General features: G+C 39.6%; 1 protein-coding gene across 1 annotated transcript in view; it reads left to right on the top strand.

Annotated features, from left to right (window-relative positions):
* GRIK1 (glutamate ionotropic receptor kainate type subunit 1) overlaps nt 1–17,435 on the top strand; it is a 174,693-nt gene extending 157,258 nt beyond the window's left edge. The window contains exons 15-17 of the mRNA XM_034074032.1: nt 2,592–2,817; nt 7,222–7,472; nt 17,258–17,435. Coding sequence (XP_033929923.1) covers nt 2,592–2,817; nt 7,222–7,472; nt 17,258–17,413 — 633 coding nt within the window. The 3' untranslated portion in view covers nt 17,414–17,435. The remainder of the gene's footprint in view (nt 1–2,591; nt 2,818–7,221; nt 7,473–17,257) is intronic.
* Nucleotides 17,436–19,273: the final 1,838 nt, after the last annotated feature.

The raw sequence follows: 19,273 nt of genomic DNA on the forward strand, positions 1-19,273 counted from the left end.
AAGCCAAGAAATGCCAGGAGAAATAGAAGACTCGGATCAACATTTTTTTAAAGCAAAACTGTGACACTTCCAGGATTTTCTCACTATGGAGGAAAAAAGAGCAAGAAAGTCCCTCCCTTGCAGGGCATAAAAGAACAGAAAGACCAGATGGGTCTGATTATCAGAACTGTAAGAGACACTTGGCAAAAGTGTGTTTCTGAAGACATCATGGGCAGAAAAAGATTTTGGTGTGAAGCAAATTCTGAAGAGCTTTGGTTTAAGATGTGCCTAAAGTAACAGCAGGAAGCCCCTGAAAGATATTACCCAATGCACCTACTGGATGGGATACAGGTTGGGAAACATAAAAGAAAAGCAAGGTACTTCCACTGTTTTTCTGAAAGTTTGTTCTGCATTTGTTCAGACTTAAATCACTTTTTATTTAGTCTTGTTTAGAATGCATATGCTAACACTTGTGGTTTTCCACTAATTTTGAAAGCCTTACATTAGTATCCCTGTTGTAATAGTGTCCTGAGAAAAACTATTGTTAAAGAGGCAATATTTTCTAGAAAGCTTCTGCAGTGACCATACCTTCTACCCAGGTATTGCAGGCTATGAAAACAAAAGCAATTGAAATTATTTTGGGGTAAGCAATGTAGTTCTGACCTTGAAGAAACCTCAGTCTCGTCCCTGTACACAGGTCCCAGATAAAAATACCCAGAAAACAGGGCCTGGACAGTTAAGGAGTGATCCAGCAAGTGGATGGGATTTTAGGCAGGTGAGCCAACAGGATCTCAGGAAGCATTCACCATCTGCATGAATGTCCAGATTTAGGAAAAGTCCAACAGAAGGCAAGGTGTTTCACATCGACAAATCATGACACACACAGACTGCTGTCCTGCCCTTTTTCCAACATGTCTATAAATCTTCCGTTGCTTTCTTGCCCCTCTGTGGTAATAGATCTTAATGTCATGTTGCAGCTCTTGCCAGCCCCTACCTTCTGATATGCAGACATGTTTCCACTGAAGTCAGTGAGAATCCAATGGCCACAAATTGGCATATGATCTATCCTGAAAAAAAACGGGAGTTGGCAAACTGAGAAGCTAAGATCTTTCTTGCAAACTCGTCTGAATAAGGAATGCATCCTTCCAGTAAATTCAGTATCAGACTCAATCTACTGCATAAACTTATCATCAATTTCAAAACGATATTCCCAACTGAGCAGTAAAAATAATTTCTGCTAGTAAAGAGCCACTTAACCATCTTCAAAGTTTAGTAGTATCCTGTGGCTTACCAAACTTAGGTGGAATTTAGGTGGCATTCACAGGTGTTGAATTTACAGGTAAAGCATATTAGCATTTAAAGCTCAAAGAACCAGAAAATCAACTTGTCATGGGAATCCCCAATCCACTGGTGTGGACCACATATGGCCTCCACACAGTGAGTCTAAAATCAGCTATGGTGGCTACAAACCAAAGATAGGGCCCATGAAGGAAGCAAGGATCTACTGGCCAAGAACTGGGGAAATGTAAGTGTGTGGAGGACCTTCAACTCATATTCGCATTAAAGAATTGGTTTGTGTGTGTCTGGCTCAGGCTAGGCTGCAGAGCAGAGCAGTTCAGCAATGCTTGGTTTTGCTGTCTTGCGACAAAATCATTTCTGTTGACAGTTTCTAATGGTCCAAGTGACATTGTGTGCTCCATGTTGTTTGAGAGCGTATAAGGAGACAGGTTTGATTGTTAGCATTGTGAGAGTGCTTGAAGGTTTTCGGTTTGCAGGTATCACATCTTGAGGGTTGCAGGTACAGGGCTCCTGCCTGTCCCTAAGCAGGTTCAGTTTTTTTTCCATATCCTCCAACAAAGGCAGAAGTCTGAACAAAGGGGCACTGGCACTGCCTTACCCTGCAGGGTGCCTTGTGAGCTCCCACGCAGGGAAAGGAGCGGGAAGGAAGGGATATTCAACATTGTACGCAAGCATCTGGGGCTTCTGGCATCCCATTTCTTTGTGCAGCTGGGCACTGACACAGGACATGTACACACTCTTGGCAAATTCCCCCTCAGCTTCAGTGGGAAGAGGATGAAGTCCTTAAGTCTGACTGCAATGGAAAGCAAAAAGCAGAAGTTTGCTTAGAAGTTGTTTTAAGTTTGTTTCTCAAGCTTTATCCTTGATGCACATGACTTCTAGGCAAGTGGTATCAATACAAAAGAGCCAGTACTTCATCATCAGGCTTTTGGAGTAGTGAATTTGCCCTGGAAAATGCTGTTGCACTCAGAAGCAGTGGCTTCTGTGTGCTGATTCTGAGTGTAACAGTATCCAGCTGCACTAATTTAGCTGGGTTGCTTGCTGTAATCCATGTAACAGCATTAGCCCAAAAAACTTCAAAGCACTTCACAGCTGTGCCAGTAATGAACTTCCTGGCACTGCAAAGGAAGTGAAAAATGAGATTCTTCAGCATAAAGCGCAGCAAGAGAGAAAAGCTGTGGGAGGGAAAGCCCTGCTACCAACTCTCTTGTCCAATGTGCTATTGGCATCGGTCACAACAAAAGGCTGACAAATATTTTACAAGTGTAATTTGGGTGCCGGTGTGATTCTGTGTCCTCATTTTCCCTCCTTAGAAATCCAAAATATCAACATATGAGAAGATGTGGGCATTCATGAGCAGCAGGCAGCAGACAGCGCTAGTGAAGAACAATGATGAAGGAATCCAGCGTGTGCTCACAACGGACTATGCGCTGCTAATGGAGTCCACCAGCATAGAATATGTGACTCAGAGAAACTGCAATCTCACCCAGATTGGGGGGCTCATTGATTCAAAAGGCTACGGCGTGGGAACCCCTATTGGTAAGATGCTTTCTAGCACAGGTGTTGTGGAGCAAAACCAGCAATGTCCCCTTCAGAAGCTTAGATGGCCATTTGAATTGTGCCCTAGTCCTTTAGAAACCTTTCACATCAAAAGAAACCCTAGGAGCTTTTCTTTAGGCAAAACATCTGCTCTTGCCCTGCTCATCTGCAAGCAGTAACTGCAAGCAAGCAGGAATATAGCAGCCCAGGCTACATCTGCAGAATGAGGTCGAGTGACCTGCTTGCCTTGGAGCATCCCATTCATAGCAAACTGGGTGTCCTCTGTGATGCTCAAGGTGCAAGCTGGTCTACTGAAATTCAATTTAGTTTGAGAAATGTGGTAGTGCCTCTGGGAAAATGGAGGTGGGCAGGATAAATGTTACATACTGTGTATGCACCCTCAAGAAAACTGCATGAAAAGAGATGAAATTCTGATTGGTTTTATGATCTCTGAGTAATACATAAGAACAGCAAGAAGCAATTGTAAAGTTCTGCATCAGTGATTTCAACATTTTAAGTTAAGCGGAGTCTTAAGACTTCCAATCTCGGTGAAATCTTTCCAGTAGACCTTTTTTAGCATATCTGGTGTCCTTTTCAGATCTTCTAATTATAGAGAATTAGGAAGTATGTCAGGTTTTTTTGGTCTGTTCTTGTGAATAATTGGCACTGGGCAGCCAGATCTTTTTCCTGTGTAATATTCTTCTCCACACTGCTCACATATGCATTTACCATGCCACACTCACTTAATGGCTATGCAATTTTATTGTCTTCAGGGAAATTATTCAAAGCACTATCAGTTTACACTAATATAGCAGGTGAAGTATTTTGTCCACTGGTTTCTTAGTAGACAAGATATGAATAAGGGAGAAACACCACTGCACTGTGAGCTGTGATTCTTTATGCTATTGAGTACCTCAGATTGTCATGCAGATAAAATTTTAAGTCTATTTTTCCACTGGCTGTGTTAGAACAGCCTCCTCACCCTGAGGAAAATGATACCAAAGCTAAAATCCCAAATAAAGACAAACGTACAGCAAAAGTTTCATTGCAGTTATAAAGCTGCCATAATTTAAACCAAGAACAATGAAGGAATAATTGGAACAGATGGTAATCCTCAGAGAGAGCACAACCATTGGCAATACAGCTGTGAAATGTATTTATAAGATGTTTCTTGTATGATAAATGTGCTTTAATTTTTTCTTAAGGAAAACCAGCAAAATTCATGGGAATAGATATCTCCAAGCCTTATGGAATAATTCAATGCCATTAGGCACATTAAATTCTTAAATGATTGATTTCATAAACAAGATAAGCTGTGGAGATCCTTCAGATCTCCACAGATGGGCCCCAGAGGCTCTGTTGTTTTTCTCACAGCATTCAAGACTATTGATATCAGAAGCTGTATTAGAAAAAAAAAAACAACAAAAAAAAACAAAACAAACAAATAAATAAACAAAGAAAACAAAAAAACCCAAACCTTGTCCATGACCTGTAACACCAAAGTTTCAGTAGTTCTTAACTGGTGTCTGCATTTGTTTTTTTCAGCAGAATGCACAAACACATGACTAGGGTTTTCAGTAGCAAACATATGCCTCACACTCCCATATTTCCAGTGAATGAGCTGAATATCAACACTGTTAGGCTGCCAAAGAAACAAGAAGGATAATTTTTGAAAGTTCTACGAATCTAGAAAATGTACTGTTTTATCGGAGCATCTTCTGCAAGTAAAAAAAACCCTGCAAATATAGGCTTTCTTCCTCCTTTGTGCTGAGTTAGGAAAAGTGGAATTAGTTATATCAACAAACATCTCCATTTATGTTCATTACAGAGCCAATGGGTCAAAGAGAGGAGGGCTTCCATCAGATTCTTGGCAAAGACTATTACTAATGAAAAATCTGCAACAATGCTTGGTGGTGAACTTAATGCACTCTGGAAGTACTGCTGTAGCAAAGGCACCTCTAAGCAAAACCTATGCAAAATGTCACCCTGGGGGGGAATCCAGTTCAAGAAAGCAGCATTATTATAGGTGTCAGGACAGGTATTAATTCCAGTTTCCCTGCCAGTGCTGATGCTAGTAATTCTAACACTGAAGCTATTATTAGTTACTTGGAAGACTGCTAAGAAAGTAGATGGATGTATTTCTTGGCCTGAGAGGTAAGTTGTTAATAGCTCAGAGGCCACAAATGACAGGCTGAATATTCAAAGAGGTGTTGAGATGGATTTGTGTGCAGTTTTAGTGCTCACCAATAAAACATCACCAATCCAGCACTCCAGGCACACTTGACAAACTTTAAAAGCACACGTAGAAATATAGATATACCTGTTACCCTCAAGATGAATTGTGATAATCCTGCTGGCAACATAAACATCATGAGAAAGAATGAATATCTCCACAAATCCTGCACTGTGACCGAGGCTGCTTCACTTTACCTAACAGCTATGTCCTTTCAGGCAAGGGAAAATGGATGAGTCCTCCAATCGAACAGTCTTAAGCTATCAGGGTGACAAACCTCTCCTAAGGTAGAAAGTATTCTGTTCTTTCTTCTGAGAGAAAATGATGTTTTCAGTGGAAATATTTCACTTCTCTGGTTTTGAAAGTGTTTCTGTTTTATTTTCTGTTGGACTTATTTTTGGTTCTTTAATAGCATGCATAGAAATCATCTGTACTTACAGCAGGCATATTTTCCTTTCAAAGCTGGCTACCTCAGGCAGTGATTGCTGATTGCTGGCTTCCCAGATGGACTTTGTATAATCTGACACGTCTCCTGGCATCTGTGGTCACAGCATGTCCTAGTGCTGGCAGTAAGAGACATTGAAAAATAGCTGAGTGTTGGCACAACAAAACAAAGAACTGAAATGTTTTTCAAGCTGATTCTCCTCAGACAATGTTGTGGGCTAAAGGAAATGGAAAGCAGAGAAAGGGATTTGTATTCATGGTACAATTATTTTTAATAATGTCCTGCATGGCAATCTGAGAAAGAAAACTGAAGCTGTGAGGCCAGGTTTTGAAGGCTATTTAGCATAAAGACACAAAAGTGGTGCCTAGAGAGATTTTTCTTAAGCCTATATGTACCGCACTATTGCTCAGATTCTGGCACATGTTCTGCCTTAAAAGTTTGTTTGCCATTATTAGATTGAGGATTGCAACAGCTTTAATTTGCAGAAAAAAATGTGGCTTTTGGTAAAATTACTGTTAAGATAACAGTCTTAATGTGATAAAGGAAAGAAAAGGGTGGATGGTAGTTAGCTACATGGACCCATGGCTGGTGACACTATTTCAGTCCAGACTAAATGCTTCCAACTGTAGGAAGTCCCACGTGTTAGGATCTGGAGGTACATACATGTCTTTAGAATCAAGCAGCCTTTCTTGTAACCCTCTCCTGCTTGCTATCATAAAATGCTTGCCACATAAAGACAAGTCTCTCTCACAGTGCCAAAACCAACTTCCACTTGTCCTTTCCAACCCTAACTATTCTATGATTCTATGATTCTATTCTAATTACTATCAGGATTGCTGCTGTTTTTGTTCATAACTTCAGTTTCTGGCAATATAAGATGATCAGTAGCAATTCCCTTTAACTATGTGCTACTGCTAAAGCCAGGTGAGGGGCAAACCTCTGCTTTGCCCCTTTTTGGGGGAACAGACTTGTGCTCCTGCAGCAGCACAAGTTGGCTGAAAGGACTTAGAGATGACAGAGATTCTGGAAGATGGAGAGCCAGAGCAGAGTGTGTGAGAGGCCAACCTGAACAGACTGAACCACCCAATGTGACCCAGCTACTTGCCAGATACAGTACAGGCCCATCAACACTGTTGGCCTGGAAAAGAAAAGCATACAATAGTTTCTGTTTTCAGCTTGCAGCGCTGACATTGTTGCAAGTCATGGAAAAGGAGACTTGGCCGCCCATTGTTCTTATAAGCTGTTAGGTAGCTGGAATTGTGGGCTAATGCAGGTATATATGAGAAGAGAATATATCTGACTGTGGGCTTTTCTTAGACAGCTACTTATTGTACATGCAGCAGGAAAAATAAACAGATGTTGAAGTAAATAGAAGAGATGCAAAGTCTCAAAGGATGCTCAAAGCAATATTCAAACATAATATGGAGGAATTACTTAGCAAGAAAACCCACAGCCAAGGCTTAAATAAACCTCAGTAGGAGAGCCTAGAAATTATAATAAATTCTCAAATAACAGCACCAAAGGAGCCTGCTGCTTTCCAGTCCCCAGGGCAGACACCAACAGATAATCCTCTTCCCCCATTCCAGCTGAAGGAAACCTGACTTTTAGCTGGAATAATCAATCTTGTGATAAGGAAGCACTTTCGCTTCATATAGCAACAGCTTGCTCCTTCCCTGACTTCAGTTTGCTGCAACCAGCACTGACAAGTCTTGCTCTCACCTTGCAGGGTCTCCTTACAGAGACAAGATCACCATCGCCATCCTCCAGCTCCAGGAGGAGGGAAAGCTGCACATGATGAAGGAGAAGTGGTGGCGAGGCAACGGCTGCCCCGAGGAGGACAGCAAAGAAGCCAGTGCTCTCGGGGTGGAGAATATTGGAGGAATCTTCATAGTGCTCGCTGCAGGGCTTGTTCTTTCGGTGTTTGTAGCCATTGGTGAATTTATATATAAATCAAGGAAAAACAGCGATATTGAGCAGGTGAGTCATGCATTCCCAGCTTGCTTATGTTTCTGGGAGACTGACCTTTGTGGATGTGGAGGTGACTGCATTATACATCTCTGCTGGAGTGCAGATTTTGTATTGCTGAACTCTCACCATGGTTTTTCACACTAAGGATAAATAATTGATGAATAAGAACAGGGACATACCTCACCCACAGTCCAATTAGTGCTGCTTAGTATGGCAGTGCAGAACAAGAGCAATTAATTTCTCAAACATTTTCTGCTTGATCTTTAAGACTTAGTATAAATTACATTGGAAGGGAATAAAAAACAACTGGATTTTTTTTTCATATGGCATTAGCATCAGCCCTTTGAGTAACAACAAGAGTGTACTTCTAAACCCCCAAGTCTAGTTTTATTCTTGCTCTAGAAAGCATTTTTTTCATAGCCAGGAATTTACACACTATGCTGAACCATGCATTTCAATGCAGGGAAACCTACTAAAAGTTGATGGATACCACAGTAAAGTAAGATCTTGGAGCCAAAGGAATTCTGCTTATAGATCCACTGAAGTATAAGGAACAATTTAAAATGGCAGAGAGAAAACAGAGGAAATGCTTTGCCTTGAGTATTACATCTGTTTGTGAGATATAATCAATCATCAAAATAGATTGTAAGCACCCATTTACTCAACCACCAGCAACTGTAAAAGAAACAAAGGACGAGTCTGTTCTTGAAGTTATTTGCCACCTTTCTTACCCTGGCTGCCTTCCCTGGTGCTGGTTTGGTTCTGGCCATGGCCTGGACCCTGATGTGGCTCTGTTTGGCACAACTGCTATCGCTGCCCTGATCCTCTTCACTTCAACAGGACTTATTGTAGGGATGGGGATCGTGTTGCACTGCAAGTGCAGTCACCAAGAGACAGGTTCATAAAACCTAACTTCAGGCTTCTAGACACCAGATATCTACTTCAAAGTGACTTTTTTAAGCTCAGTTTGCACTTTTAGATTGTAAAGGCAGGAGGTTTTCCTTGGGAAATTCATCCTATTCATCCAAAGTATATTCCTGCAAGATTTAAATGCCAGAAATTACTGCTGAAGTAAATAACTTTAACAAGGGCAGCAGGGATGAGTGGAAGACAAAAGGGAGCATTCTGAACTCGGTCTCAGGGGTGCAATTTATACTGCACATAGCAATGGTCCTGGGATGTGAGAGGGATTGAAACTTGAGCAAAAACAAGCAGCCAGGGCTGAGGGGCTCGAGGAGATAACATCTGATTTTGGATAGGATAAATCACCTGTATCTCCTTGCTTCCAGTAACGGATCACTGTAAGCTAAGACTAAATGCCTGCTGTTCAGGCAGCTGAAGGGAAGTGAGACGAATCCTACCATGCATCTTCATTTTCCAAACATCTCTTGCTGTTATTTTGGGTCTATGATGCCTAATGCCAATGTCAGTGGACTTGGTCCTCACAGTATCCTGGAGGAAAGGGCAGCTCCTGGCTGTGAAGACATCTCCAAGTGTGCCTGAGCAAGCCCTTGTTACACGCAATGGCACTGTCTACAAACAACAGACGCAGCTCCTGCAGAGCAATTGTGCAGGCCATATCAATCACAGTGTCCCTGTTTTGGAATAAGTTGAAGATAAAGGATGACTCTATTTTTTTTTAGTTTTCTGATTAGTGTTTTATTAGTGTTTTCTGATTAGTGTTTTAACCCTATAGGAGAGTTTTAGCACAAAATGCATAAAGACTGTATCTGTGTCTTTGTTTCATTTATGTCTCAGGAGATCTTTCTTTCGAACATGTTTTGGAGAACAGTTGCAGCTAATTAAAATGTTTAGTATAAATAGTAAGAGGTACAGAACATCCTGGAAAATCTTCAGGAGTCTGGGAAAGTCCTGAAGTTGTAATTACAGTAGATCTAAAGCTTATATCATGAGGGAGCATTAATTTACTTAGCAATATGTTGGATGAATAACATTGTACTCAGGGATAGATACATATGTGCATACATACACTATTTCTGAAACTAGTATTTTTTCACAGCAATGAATTGCTTATTGTATATAGGCAGCCTCTTAATAATTAAAATCTTTAAGTGAGCTAATGTGACAACATCGTACTTCTTTTCCAAAAGTAATTTTACAGAAAGTAGAAAACCAGAGATTCCAGTGTTACTTCCTGATTTCTCTCAGTTCATTTTATTTTTAATTCGGTGAAATAAGAAGCTTAGATGGGAAATGCTATATAGTGTATATTATCACTAAGCTGATCCGAAGCAGGAGTCAAGTGCAATCTATGACTTTTCTGTTTCCACAAATAGAATCCCTTTTGATTTATATAGACTTTGAATCTCATTCTCATGTTTGTTTTTAATTTTAATTCTTTCATTTATTTATTTTCTCCATTTTTCTTTTCTTGCATGCAAGGCCTTTTGTTTCTTTTATGGACTACAGTGTAAGCAAACCCATCCGTCCAACTCCACCTCTGGCACCACCTTATCTACGGAGTTAGACTGTGGCAAGTTAATCCGAGAGGAGCGAGGGATTCGAACACAGCCCTCAATTCACACTGTATAGTCAGGAAAGCAAAAAGGTGTGTCTGATGGAAAACATTAAACAGTTCACATAAAGGCAAAGGCTGTACTCAGCAACACATAGTTAATGACTTCAAAGTGCCTCTTGCTTCAGCAGGAGATAAGCTTATCTAACACAAATTGTCAAAGTCCTGGAAATTTGGGCAGTTTAAATGCATATCACAGAAAATAATTACACCTACAGCAAAGACTGAGTGCAATAGAGTGTAGTAGATTTTAAGAATTATCACAGTCTCTATGTACAATTACCATCGTGTCATTTCATGGAGTAATTCACCTTTTCCAGGTAAGAAAAATTATTTACCTCCCTTTCATCTCCTACCAAACCTAAGTAAACCAATGGCAGTCACATTACTAAAAGCATGGAGAAATATTTTACTCTCTCTCTGCCAAGGCATTCAGCAAGCAGGCCAGGGAGTTCTTTATAAACTCAGAAAGCAACCTGCAGGGCTCCATTAACTTTCTGAACCCCTGTTATAAGCAGCCAGAGATTTTTAGCTGGCATATCTTATTCCCAGTGTCAATATTTAATGAAGTTTAATTTATCCATTTAAAATTCATTAGCCAATGCCTCCAACTAACTATCATAGCACAAAATCATATCCATCAGTTAAATTTTATGCCATGTAACCATTAACATTTAAGAACGTATTCAACAAAAGCACCCTCAGGCACCCTAGTATATACCTTTCACAGGATTACTCCTTTGATTTGGCTTGAGCAGTTCATGGTGTTCACTACTGTAAGGATTCGTAACTTAGAAATCTCCTTTATGGCAAAACTAGGATATTGATTTATGTCAAACAGGAAAGCCTTGGCATTGCTCTGCATATTGAAACACACGAGGAAACTTTTGTGTAGGAAGTTGATACTGGATGCTTTGTATAGAAAGATAACAGTTTGATTTCCTCTGATATTCAGCTAGCCTAGAGAGACTGCCAAGGCAGGAGACAATATGCTTTTGCCACTAAAAACCACATGACAGTCTGAGATACACAAAATGTATATAAATGCCAACCCATAGGGTGTCATGAACCATGTCAAACAACCATGTTTTCAAAATCTTATTACCTTTTATCTGTATCACTCATTATATCCCAGCTTACCACCAGTTTCACTAATTCATTTCCCACTCCTCACACCTACTTTATGTTTTTTTTGCCCAATGCAGTTCCTCCTCATCAAACAAGTTAATGATCTGTTTTATTGAGGGGCTATTTCTGCACTCTACTGCAATTAGAAAACTTGTTCAACTGGATGCCTTCACACTCTATTGCCACAGCAATTGAGTGCTGTGGCAAAGCTCTGCTCCCCTCTTGAATTGCTCCTTTCGTACCTGGCTCCTAAGAAAAGCAAAAGCATACAGTGACATGCGTTTTTCTTCTATCCATGTCACAGTTTTTGTCAGCATTATTTATGCTGGCAGCACGCTTAAGTATTTTTTGTGTCAAAGATGTGTTGCTCAGAACTACTTCTTTCTTGCCAGTGCTCATTTGTGTACATGAGTGTTTATGTTCCACTCCAGACACTGCAGGAAATTGTCTTGCTCAAAATGGCATTTTAACTTGTTTGAATAGGGCCTTGAAAGCTTTGGTTCTTCATAAAATGAGCCTTCTTACCAGCGAAGACCTGAATTACGTCTTCTTGTATATCTGATTTAAGAAAGCACTTTTGTTTGCAGTTTCCCAGTAGAAGACTTAAAACTAATTAAATTCACCTTCTCTCAAGTCCCAGAGGAGAAAGAAAATTCCTAATGTGTTTACCTCCATCATTGCTCTACGCAAAAAGTCCTCTGAGTTGTAGCTTCAACAGTTTTCTAACCACTTTTTAGATGAATGCAGAATCCAGAATTTTTCTGTCACTTTTTGGGTAAACATTTTCGTATCTGTCAAGGAAACAGTCACATTGTTCATAATAGTCTTTGCTTTCCCATGTCTAGCTTTCCCTGCCGACAACCTCACAGACTTTGTCTTGCCTGTGGGAATTACAAAGCAGCTCTTCGTTTCCCTATCAGAGCTTCGTATCTAGCTACAAAGAGTTATTAAAAAGCCTTACTCGCTCTATAGCAGCTATGCCAGCAGCTGAGCCAGGATGACACCAGAACGCTAACAAGTCTATGATTGTAAAGGCATTTCTTGCAAGATTTGCTGTGGTTCCAGGAAAAAGCAGTTGCCTTCAGGTTAACAGCAAGACTTAAGGAAAACACAGCCCATAGCATCTCCCATGAAGTGCATGGCATCTGGGAGGACTCGTGCATAGACATAACAAGCTTCAGGAAGAAATGTTAAAGCATTCAAAGGTTTTACGCTTGTAGACACTGTAAGCTTCTATGACCACTATACTTTGAAATTTGGCTACAAAAAATACTCTGTTCACAAATACAGATGGTCACCATTGCATCTTCCTAACTTGCAGCTTTGCAGTTGCATCCAGGACCCAGTAATACATCCAGATCCTTTCTCAGGGGCGTGTCAACATGGGTACCTTGTTGCACACAAGAGCCAGCAACTCTGCCTGTGATGGATGAGCCACAACAGACTCCATCAGCCCTACTGCTACACTGCCAGTAAAGCATAGCCAGAACCATCTGGGGGAGAAATGTGGCTATACGGATACCCTTATGTCATTTTGTATTATTTTTTGTTCTGCTGTTGCTGCATTTTAGTCAGAACTCCTCAAATAATCAAATTAATAAGTGTACGCAAAAAAAAGGTATATGATGTGACACACAGAAGCCACCTACCTTTGAAAGTAAAGGGGCTGTGAATAAGCTAGTCCCAAGCCATTGACAGGTTTGTTTGGCTGGGATCAGTGTGCCTACCTTTATTTAGGGCAGTTCTTGCCCTCATTAAACAGTCTGCAAACCAGTTAGGCAAAGGTGCCAAGGGAATGAGGGAGAAAGAATGAAACAAAAGAAGAATGAGGGGAACAAAAGCACTATGATGATCATTTCAGAGACGTAGGAGGGGTGTGTATTAACAACACACCTGCACCACAGAACTAGACCAAGCACAGCACTAATGCCTTCCACAGCTAGGTTGGTATTTTCACAAAGTACTGCCACAGTATCATGTGCTTGTGCCCTCTCTCTCAGATCAAAGCCTTGAAGCTTCATGTCTTCAGCTCTTTGGAAACAAAGGACAAGGAAAAATGGGAGAAGGAAGAAATCCTCTGTCTCACTGAGGTTCTTGCAAAACAGAATTTCTTGTGAAGTTGTCAGGTCTGCAAATTCCCCCTGTTCAAAGAACATCAGCTGGAGCCCCTGAGCCCTTTCACTTTCAGGCCATAATCCCACCTCCAAACATGACTGTGGCCATTTGTGCCTTCACTTAACATTCCCATTTGGTTTTAGATGGTTTGGGAAACGAGCAAGCAGCTTTACTGTTTGTTTGGTTTTTGGTTGGGTTTATTTCTGGTAAACAGGAAACTGACAGTTTATATAACTAGGGAAGAGTTAAAATAATCCACGGATTATTGTCATATTGTTTTGACAATCACTGTTCAATAGGCTCTGACAGTTCAAAAGACTTAATTTAGTGATCTCCTCATGCAATTAACCACCAGTGAAGGAATACTCAAACAGATTCTTAATGTGCTGAACAGCACTTTGCTCACTAGGAGAAACTATTTTGGATATTTTTACTTCGCTGCACTAGACACAAACAAATCACTTTTCTTTCAGCAGAAGACATATGTCAGTGTCCCTCACAGCTATGGGTCCTTCTGAGGCCAAAGAGAAATAATGACTTCGGTACCTCCTCCTCTGTGCCTGGGCCCATCACATGTTCTTTGAGAACAAAATCTGGCCCATGTCCTTTGATTGTCATAGTTCTCAGTTCCCCAACACAGTGCACTGGGTTTGGTTTTGTTTTGGTGATTTGTTTTTTTATTTTGGTGTTGTGGTTTGGGTGATTTTTTTCCTTTTTGTCTGGAACTTTGTGTTTGTTTTTTTTTTGTTTACGTTTGTTTGGGGTTTTTTTTGTAATTTGCTTGGTTTTGAGGGGTGTTAATAAAATGCAATCGGAAAATCTTGATTGCAGTGATAACCCAACAGCAAAAGCAGCAGATTGATAAAGCCTGACTACAGGTTCTTTTCTCCATCTTGTTTGTATCTGAAGTTATTTTTTAAATTTTGAATTTATAATTATCATAACGTTTAACACAGTCTTCTGTACGGGAATGTAAGGATTTGGGAGCTTCATGACCAAGCTTTTGTAGCCTGCTGAAGAGACCGTAAGGGCAAAGATAAAGAGTCTAACATCACAAGGAGAGCTAAATCTATCCTGTTTTTAAAGGATGACATTTCCTTTTAGCCTCACTTTCCATGTCCTGCAGCATTTTGACACTGCTAGAATGAGAAAGTTAAGCTGACTAAAAGCAAAATGTTAAACTTATTACTCTGTTGTTAAATATATTGCACTGTGCTTGCTCTGTTCTCATTCTGTATGAGACCTCAAAAGTGGACTTAACAGCATGTCAAAAAAACCCAGCTTTTTAAAGAAACTCAGTCTGGCTGAGTATGAGACTAAAAGGACAGTATATTACCCTTCTAAACAGCATTTTAATGTCACCATTCCCTTTTTAAAGGCTACTGTAATTATACTGAAGACATGGAGCTGTTCAGAGAGTGTCTTGGGAGTCAGTACTGAATGTCTTTGTGATTTTCCTGTAAATCCTACAGCATTCTGAATGAGTTGGTATTCACTCTCTACCACAGTTTTCTACTGCTTGAAAAGTTCAGGGCAATTCCTGTTTTTTAACATCTGTTCAGTTTCCTAATTGCACGCAGAAGCTTGGAGATAAATAGGATTTTGAGCTGTGCTTCTGGTGCTCAAAAGAAAGTTCATCTTTATCTGTCCTTCTGAACGATTAATCCTGAAAGCTTGAAGTATCATCTCAGGTTGCTCTTTTTGACCTTTTGAAGCTCCATGTGAAGGCAGAGGGGCAGAGAAAGCCCTCCAGATTTTTAAATGCTTTTTACCACCTCCAACTGGTTTTCTCAAAGGTGATAGGATCTCAGACACAGGAATATGTGCAAAATTGATCAGAGTCATAGTTATGGCCACAACCATTGGAAGATCTTTGAAGGATCAGTTCAGGATCTTAAATCTACATTTAATTCATTGCTTCAGGTTGACTCATGCCAAAAGTGTTTTAAGTACCTTGAAACTAGAAGATTTTGAAAGCTCAATTGAAACGAAGATAGTAGGGAGAAATTATTTATGCTAAGTCAGCCACTTAGAGCATAGAGTTTTATTAGTTTGTAAATAAGTGGTGCCACTCTCTAAAAAAACCTGAAGTTATATAGAAATAGTGCCTGTGTTAGGGTGATACCTGCTTCACCTGCTGCTTCCAGAGGGCATGGGCATGCAGCAGACACCTTTGACTCTAACTCCAGTAGTGCTGGAATTCCTTTATTGCATTATCAAAAGGGATATTTAAATGATAAATGCACCAGAAAATTCCTGGCTATTACCAGACAGTAATTTGAATTCAAAAAGAAAAAACAAAACAAAACAAAACCCAAAACCAACAAACAACCCCCCCCCCAAAAAAAAAAACCAAAACAAAACAACAAAACAAAACAACAGCAACAAAAATCCCCACCAAAACCAAGAAAACACACCTCCCAAAAAAACACCAAAGAAAAACCCCAGTACACTGCCCTGGCCTATGTCTGTTACATTTTGGGGATGTCATGATTTAGCAGTTGTTTAAGTATGTATACTTAAGAATTTTAGATGAACAAAAATTGAGCATCTCAGAGAAAGAACATATTAAACTACAGGTTTAACATACTATGTGGTCTTAGTCAGTGTGCAACCACTCCCACAAACAGACAAGATGGCATATGCAAGATCATGCACATTTAAAATACACATACACACACACAGATGAAGTGATGCCCTGAGCTCATTTGCAGAACTAGAGTTACACATGTTTTAGGAAACATTTATACTGGAGGGGAAGAAGTGTGTGTGATTCCCTTCTCTGTGATTCCTTTGCTACCTTAAACAAATGGTTGATCCAGGTTACCCTTATACTCTTTTGCATTTGAAAATATTCCTCTAGAATACCTGGCTACTAGAAAAGCTTGATTTTTTCCTTTTTGAATCATATATCTGGTTTTACCTTTTTTTAGCCCTGTGTAACTGAGGTCATTATTGGATTATTACTGGTTGAGAGCTGAGCATTACTTACCTTGCATTGGTATCACTCTAGAAGGAAATTCACTTTTGATACATAGATCCATACCATTGTGCTGTTGCTGTCATTTTACAAGAACTGTAGTTTTGACCAGTTGTTTTAAAGCGGATCAGTTCTGCACTTCTAGAAAGGGTTTGGTAGGAAGGATTTATTCAACTTGATGAAGGTAAGAAGGTTAAAGCTTTGTTTCACACTGGTACCATTACTTCATTTTATATATAAATAAGCTATTTATATATATTTGCATGGAACACATTTTGCATTGCTAGATACTTCCACTTAAAACCTCGTTGTGGGTTTTTTGTGTTTTTTTTTTTGTGTTACATGTAAATTATTCCAGCTGTAGATTTGAAAGGATATCTTTGTTAATGTTGCGAGGTGGAAACAAAGAGATTTCTGCTTTCTTTCTAAATTATTCAGCTACCTTATTCTTGTGGTAATTTTTCTCCTTTCTTCAACACACAATATTTTTAAAAGATTCTTTCCGAAGAAAGAAGAGGATTGAGGACTTTGCTATATTTTAGAATGTCTGATAATTTCATGAAGAGAAAATAACTAAACCATAAGGAAATCTTCAAATGTTGTGTTCGTTGTTCTCTCTAGTATACACATTTTTTTTGTGGCTACAGTACACGTAATTTAAAAAAGCTAATTTTTCTTTTAAGGTCAGGATGAAATTTACCTACTGAAAACAGGTAAGTTCTATGATATGAAACCACCAAAACATTGCAAATGTATTTGTGTAGAATTTTAGAAACACTCACAATTGGCTTTAGTCAAGCCAAAGTTATATTAAATTCAGTGGAAGTCCAAGTTAGGCAAAAAACATGACTTTGATACAGATTCACCTGTTATACTTTATGGGCTTATTAAAAGCTAGCAGAACCCAGCTAAGAAGCTTTCTGAGCCCATCAGTAAGAGCTCAGGCCCTTGCTTCTAAAAGCCAGCATTTGTGCAAAGGGTATGGTCAAACTCTGCCTTCAATAAGTATTTAATGCTGTTTATGTCTTCCACCAGTGTCTTTCTTTCAATGCGATAATGGAGGAGCTTGGAATTTCACTCAAGCATCAAAAGAAGTTAAAGAAAAGGTCGAGAACTAAGGGGAAATCTTCATTCACAAGTATCCTTACTTGTCACCAGAGGCGGACACTGAGGAAAGAAACCATAGCATGAGAAAGAGACTGCTTTGAGGAAATATCAGGAACAAAAATCAAAACAAAAGCATTGCTGCCTACAAGTTGATTGTGGTGGGATTTCTGAAATATAGACATTTACCTTGTTCTTCAGAAATTCTCTGTGGTTTCTTTTTTTAATCTAGAGGTACAACAGTTTAAATGCTCACATAGACTGATGTACTACTAATCATCTGGGAAGTGTCTCACTATTTCTTTTGAGATGGATTTGTATGCTCACCTATTTTGCATCTCTCTTCCCCTCCCTATGCATTGCTGTATGTGCTTTCTAAATAAATAAATAAACACGAGACAGGGTTCTTTTTTCCAATAATCTGGGAGTGGAATTCTTTTTTTTCTTTTCCTTTTGAGAAAAGACTGCCATTTTACTGAGCAAAGTTGTTTAGAAACCAGGACCCAGACAACCAACATAAAAATTCGTACAGTTAAATCATAATGACTACAAAAATGTACTAAATGCAAAGGTACCCAACAATGAGTTACTCTTATTTTCTCTGGTACTGTAAGGAACATTCTTCAGGTTCTTTTCTGTGAGAAAATTGGTTTTCCTTATCTTTCCTCTTTTTGATTTCTTTAAAAATATGATTATTAGATAATGCCATGGCTCCAGGTTCTAGATGTTCAAAAAGAAAAACCACAAAAGTGAACAGGGGAAGTCAAGACTGACATCATCACATGCTGTATTGCCCAGCTCCTGGTACCAGTAAAACAATTCTTGAATTCAAAATGAAAATCCCTTAGAATTTAGAGCCAAATATATTCAATTTATAACAAATCATGCACAGAAAGATAACAACAACTGACAGGAATACAGAAAATGCTTGGGAATTGAAACCTTTTCCTGCAGCTGCTGGGAGCATCAACAAAATATTTTAACAGTAACAGAGAAATTAAATCCTTTTTGTGAAGAAACCTCTGTCTGAAGAACAGTGATGCATTACAGCAGCAGATTCCCCCTCCCCACCCCTCCTCCAAAAAACTGTACCTTTATATTTCAGCAAGGTGAAGCACATTTATATTTATTGCAGTGTTGTCGCTGTGATTAATTCTGTTGTTCCTGGAGCTTTTATTGGTGCCAGCTGTTTAGCTCTGAGGATGCCTGTGAAAGAAATCAGGTGAAATGCAGGCACATCCATACTTCAGGGGGCAAGGGTGAGTGTAGGAGATGGGTGCCTGTTTCACCCAGTGGTGGGGAGATGTACCCCTGCCTTCCTACATGCCAGGTTATAAATACATATATAATACATATATATATATATGCATATATATATATATATTTATGTAGGCCTGGTCTGTCCAGAGCTATCCCACCTCTAATCCTAGGCAGGTCTGGAAAAAAGGAACCAGAGGACTGGAGCCACTGATACTTTTCTGCACAGCATGTAGAGCTGGGAGAGCCCAAGTCATATCAACAGTATTTGCTTCAGTTTGTGACTTCAATGAGGTGTTTTATTGTCCTTATATTCCCCCAGGGAACTTAGTGTTTACCGTTGATTACCTTTCCCTTGTATCCGTGGCCATTTCCTCTACAAAAAGAGAAAGTAACGTGAAAACCTTTGAGTAGAGAAATCTCTTTTCCACCTTCACCTTAGCTGTAGCTCTCTGCAGCCCCCTCTGAGCTTTTACGCTACACTGCATAGCAAGGTCAATCTGCAATGAATGGTATTGCTTATAAAAGCTCTGCTTCCAAAGTGACACATTTCAATATTACTGTAGTCTTGAAGACACCTCTGTTCATTTAGCCATTTTGTGGAGGTCAAGTTTTCTAAACCTCTCGCCATTACCACCTCTTTCCCCAAGGCTCTCTGTAATTACTCCATATCCTTCTCAAAACAGAATG

This window comes from Melopsittacus undulatus, chromosome 2 (assembly GCF_012275295.1).
Source record: "Melopsittacus undulatus isolate bMelUnd1 chromosome 2, bMelUnd1.mat.Z, whole genome shotgun sequence".
In the NCBI taxonomy this organism is placed as follows: domain Eukaryota; kingdom Metazoa; phylum Chordata; class Aves; order Psittaciformes; family Psittaculidae; genus Melopsittacus; species Melopsittacus undulatus.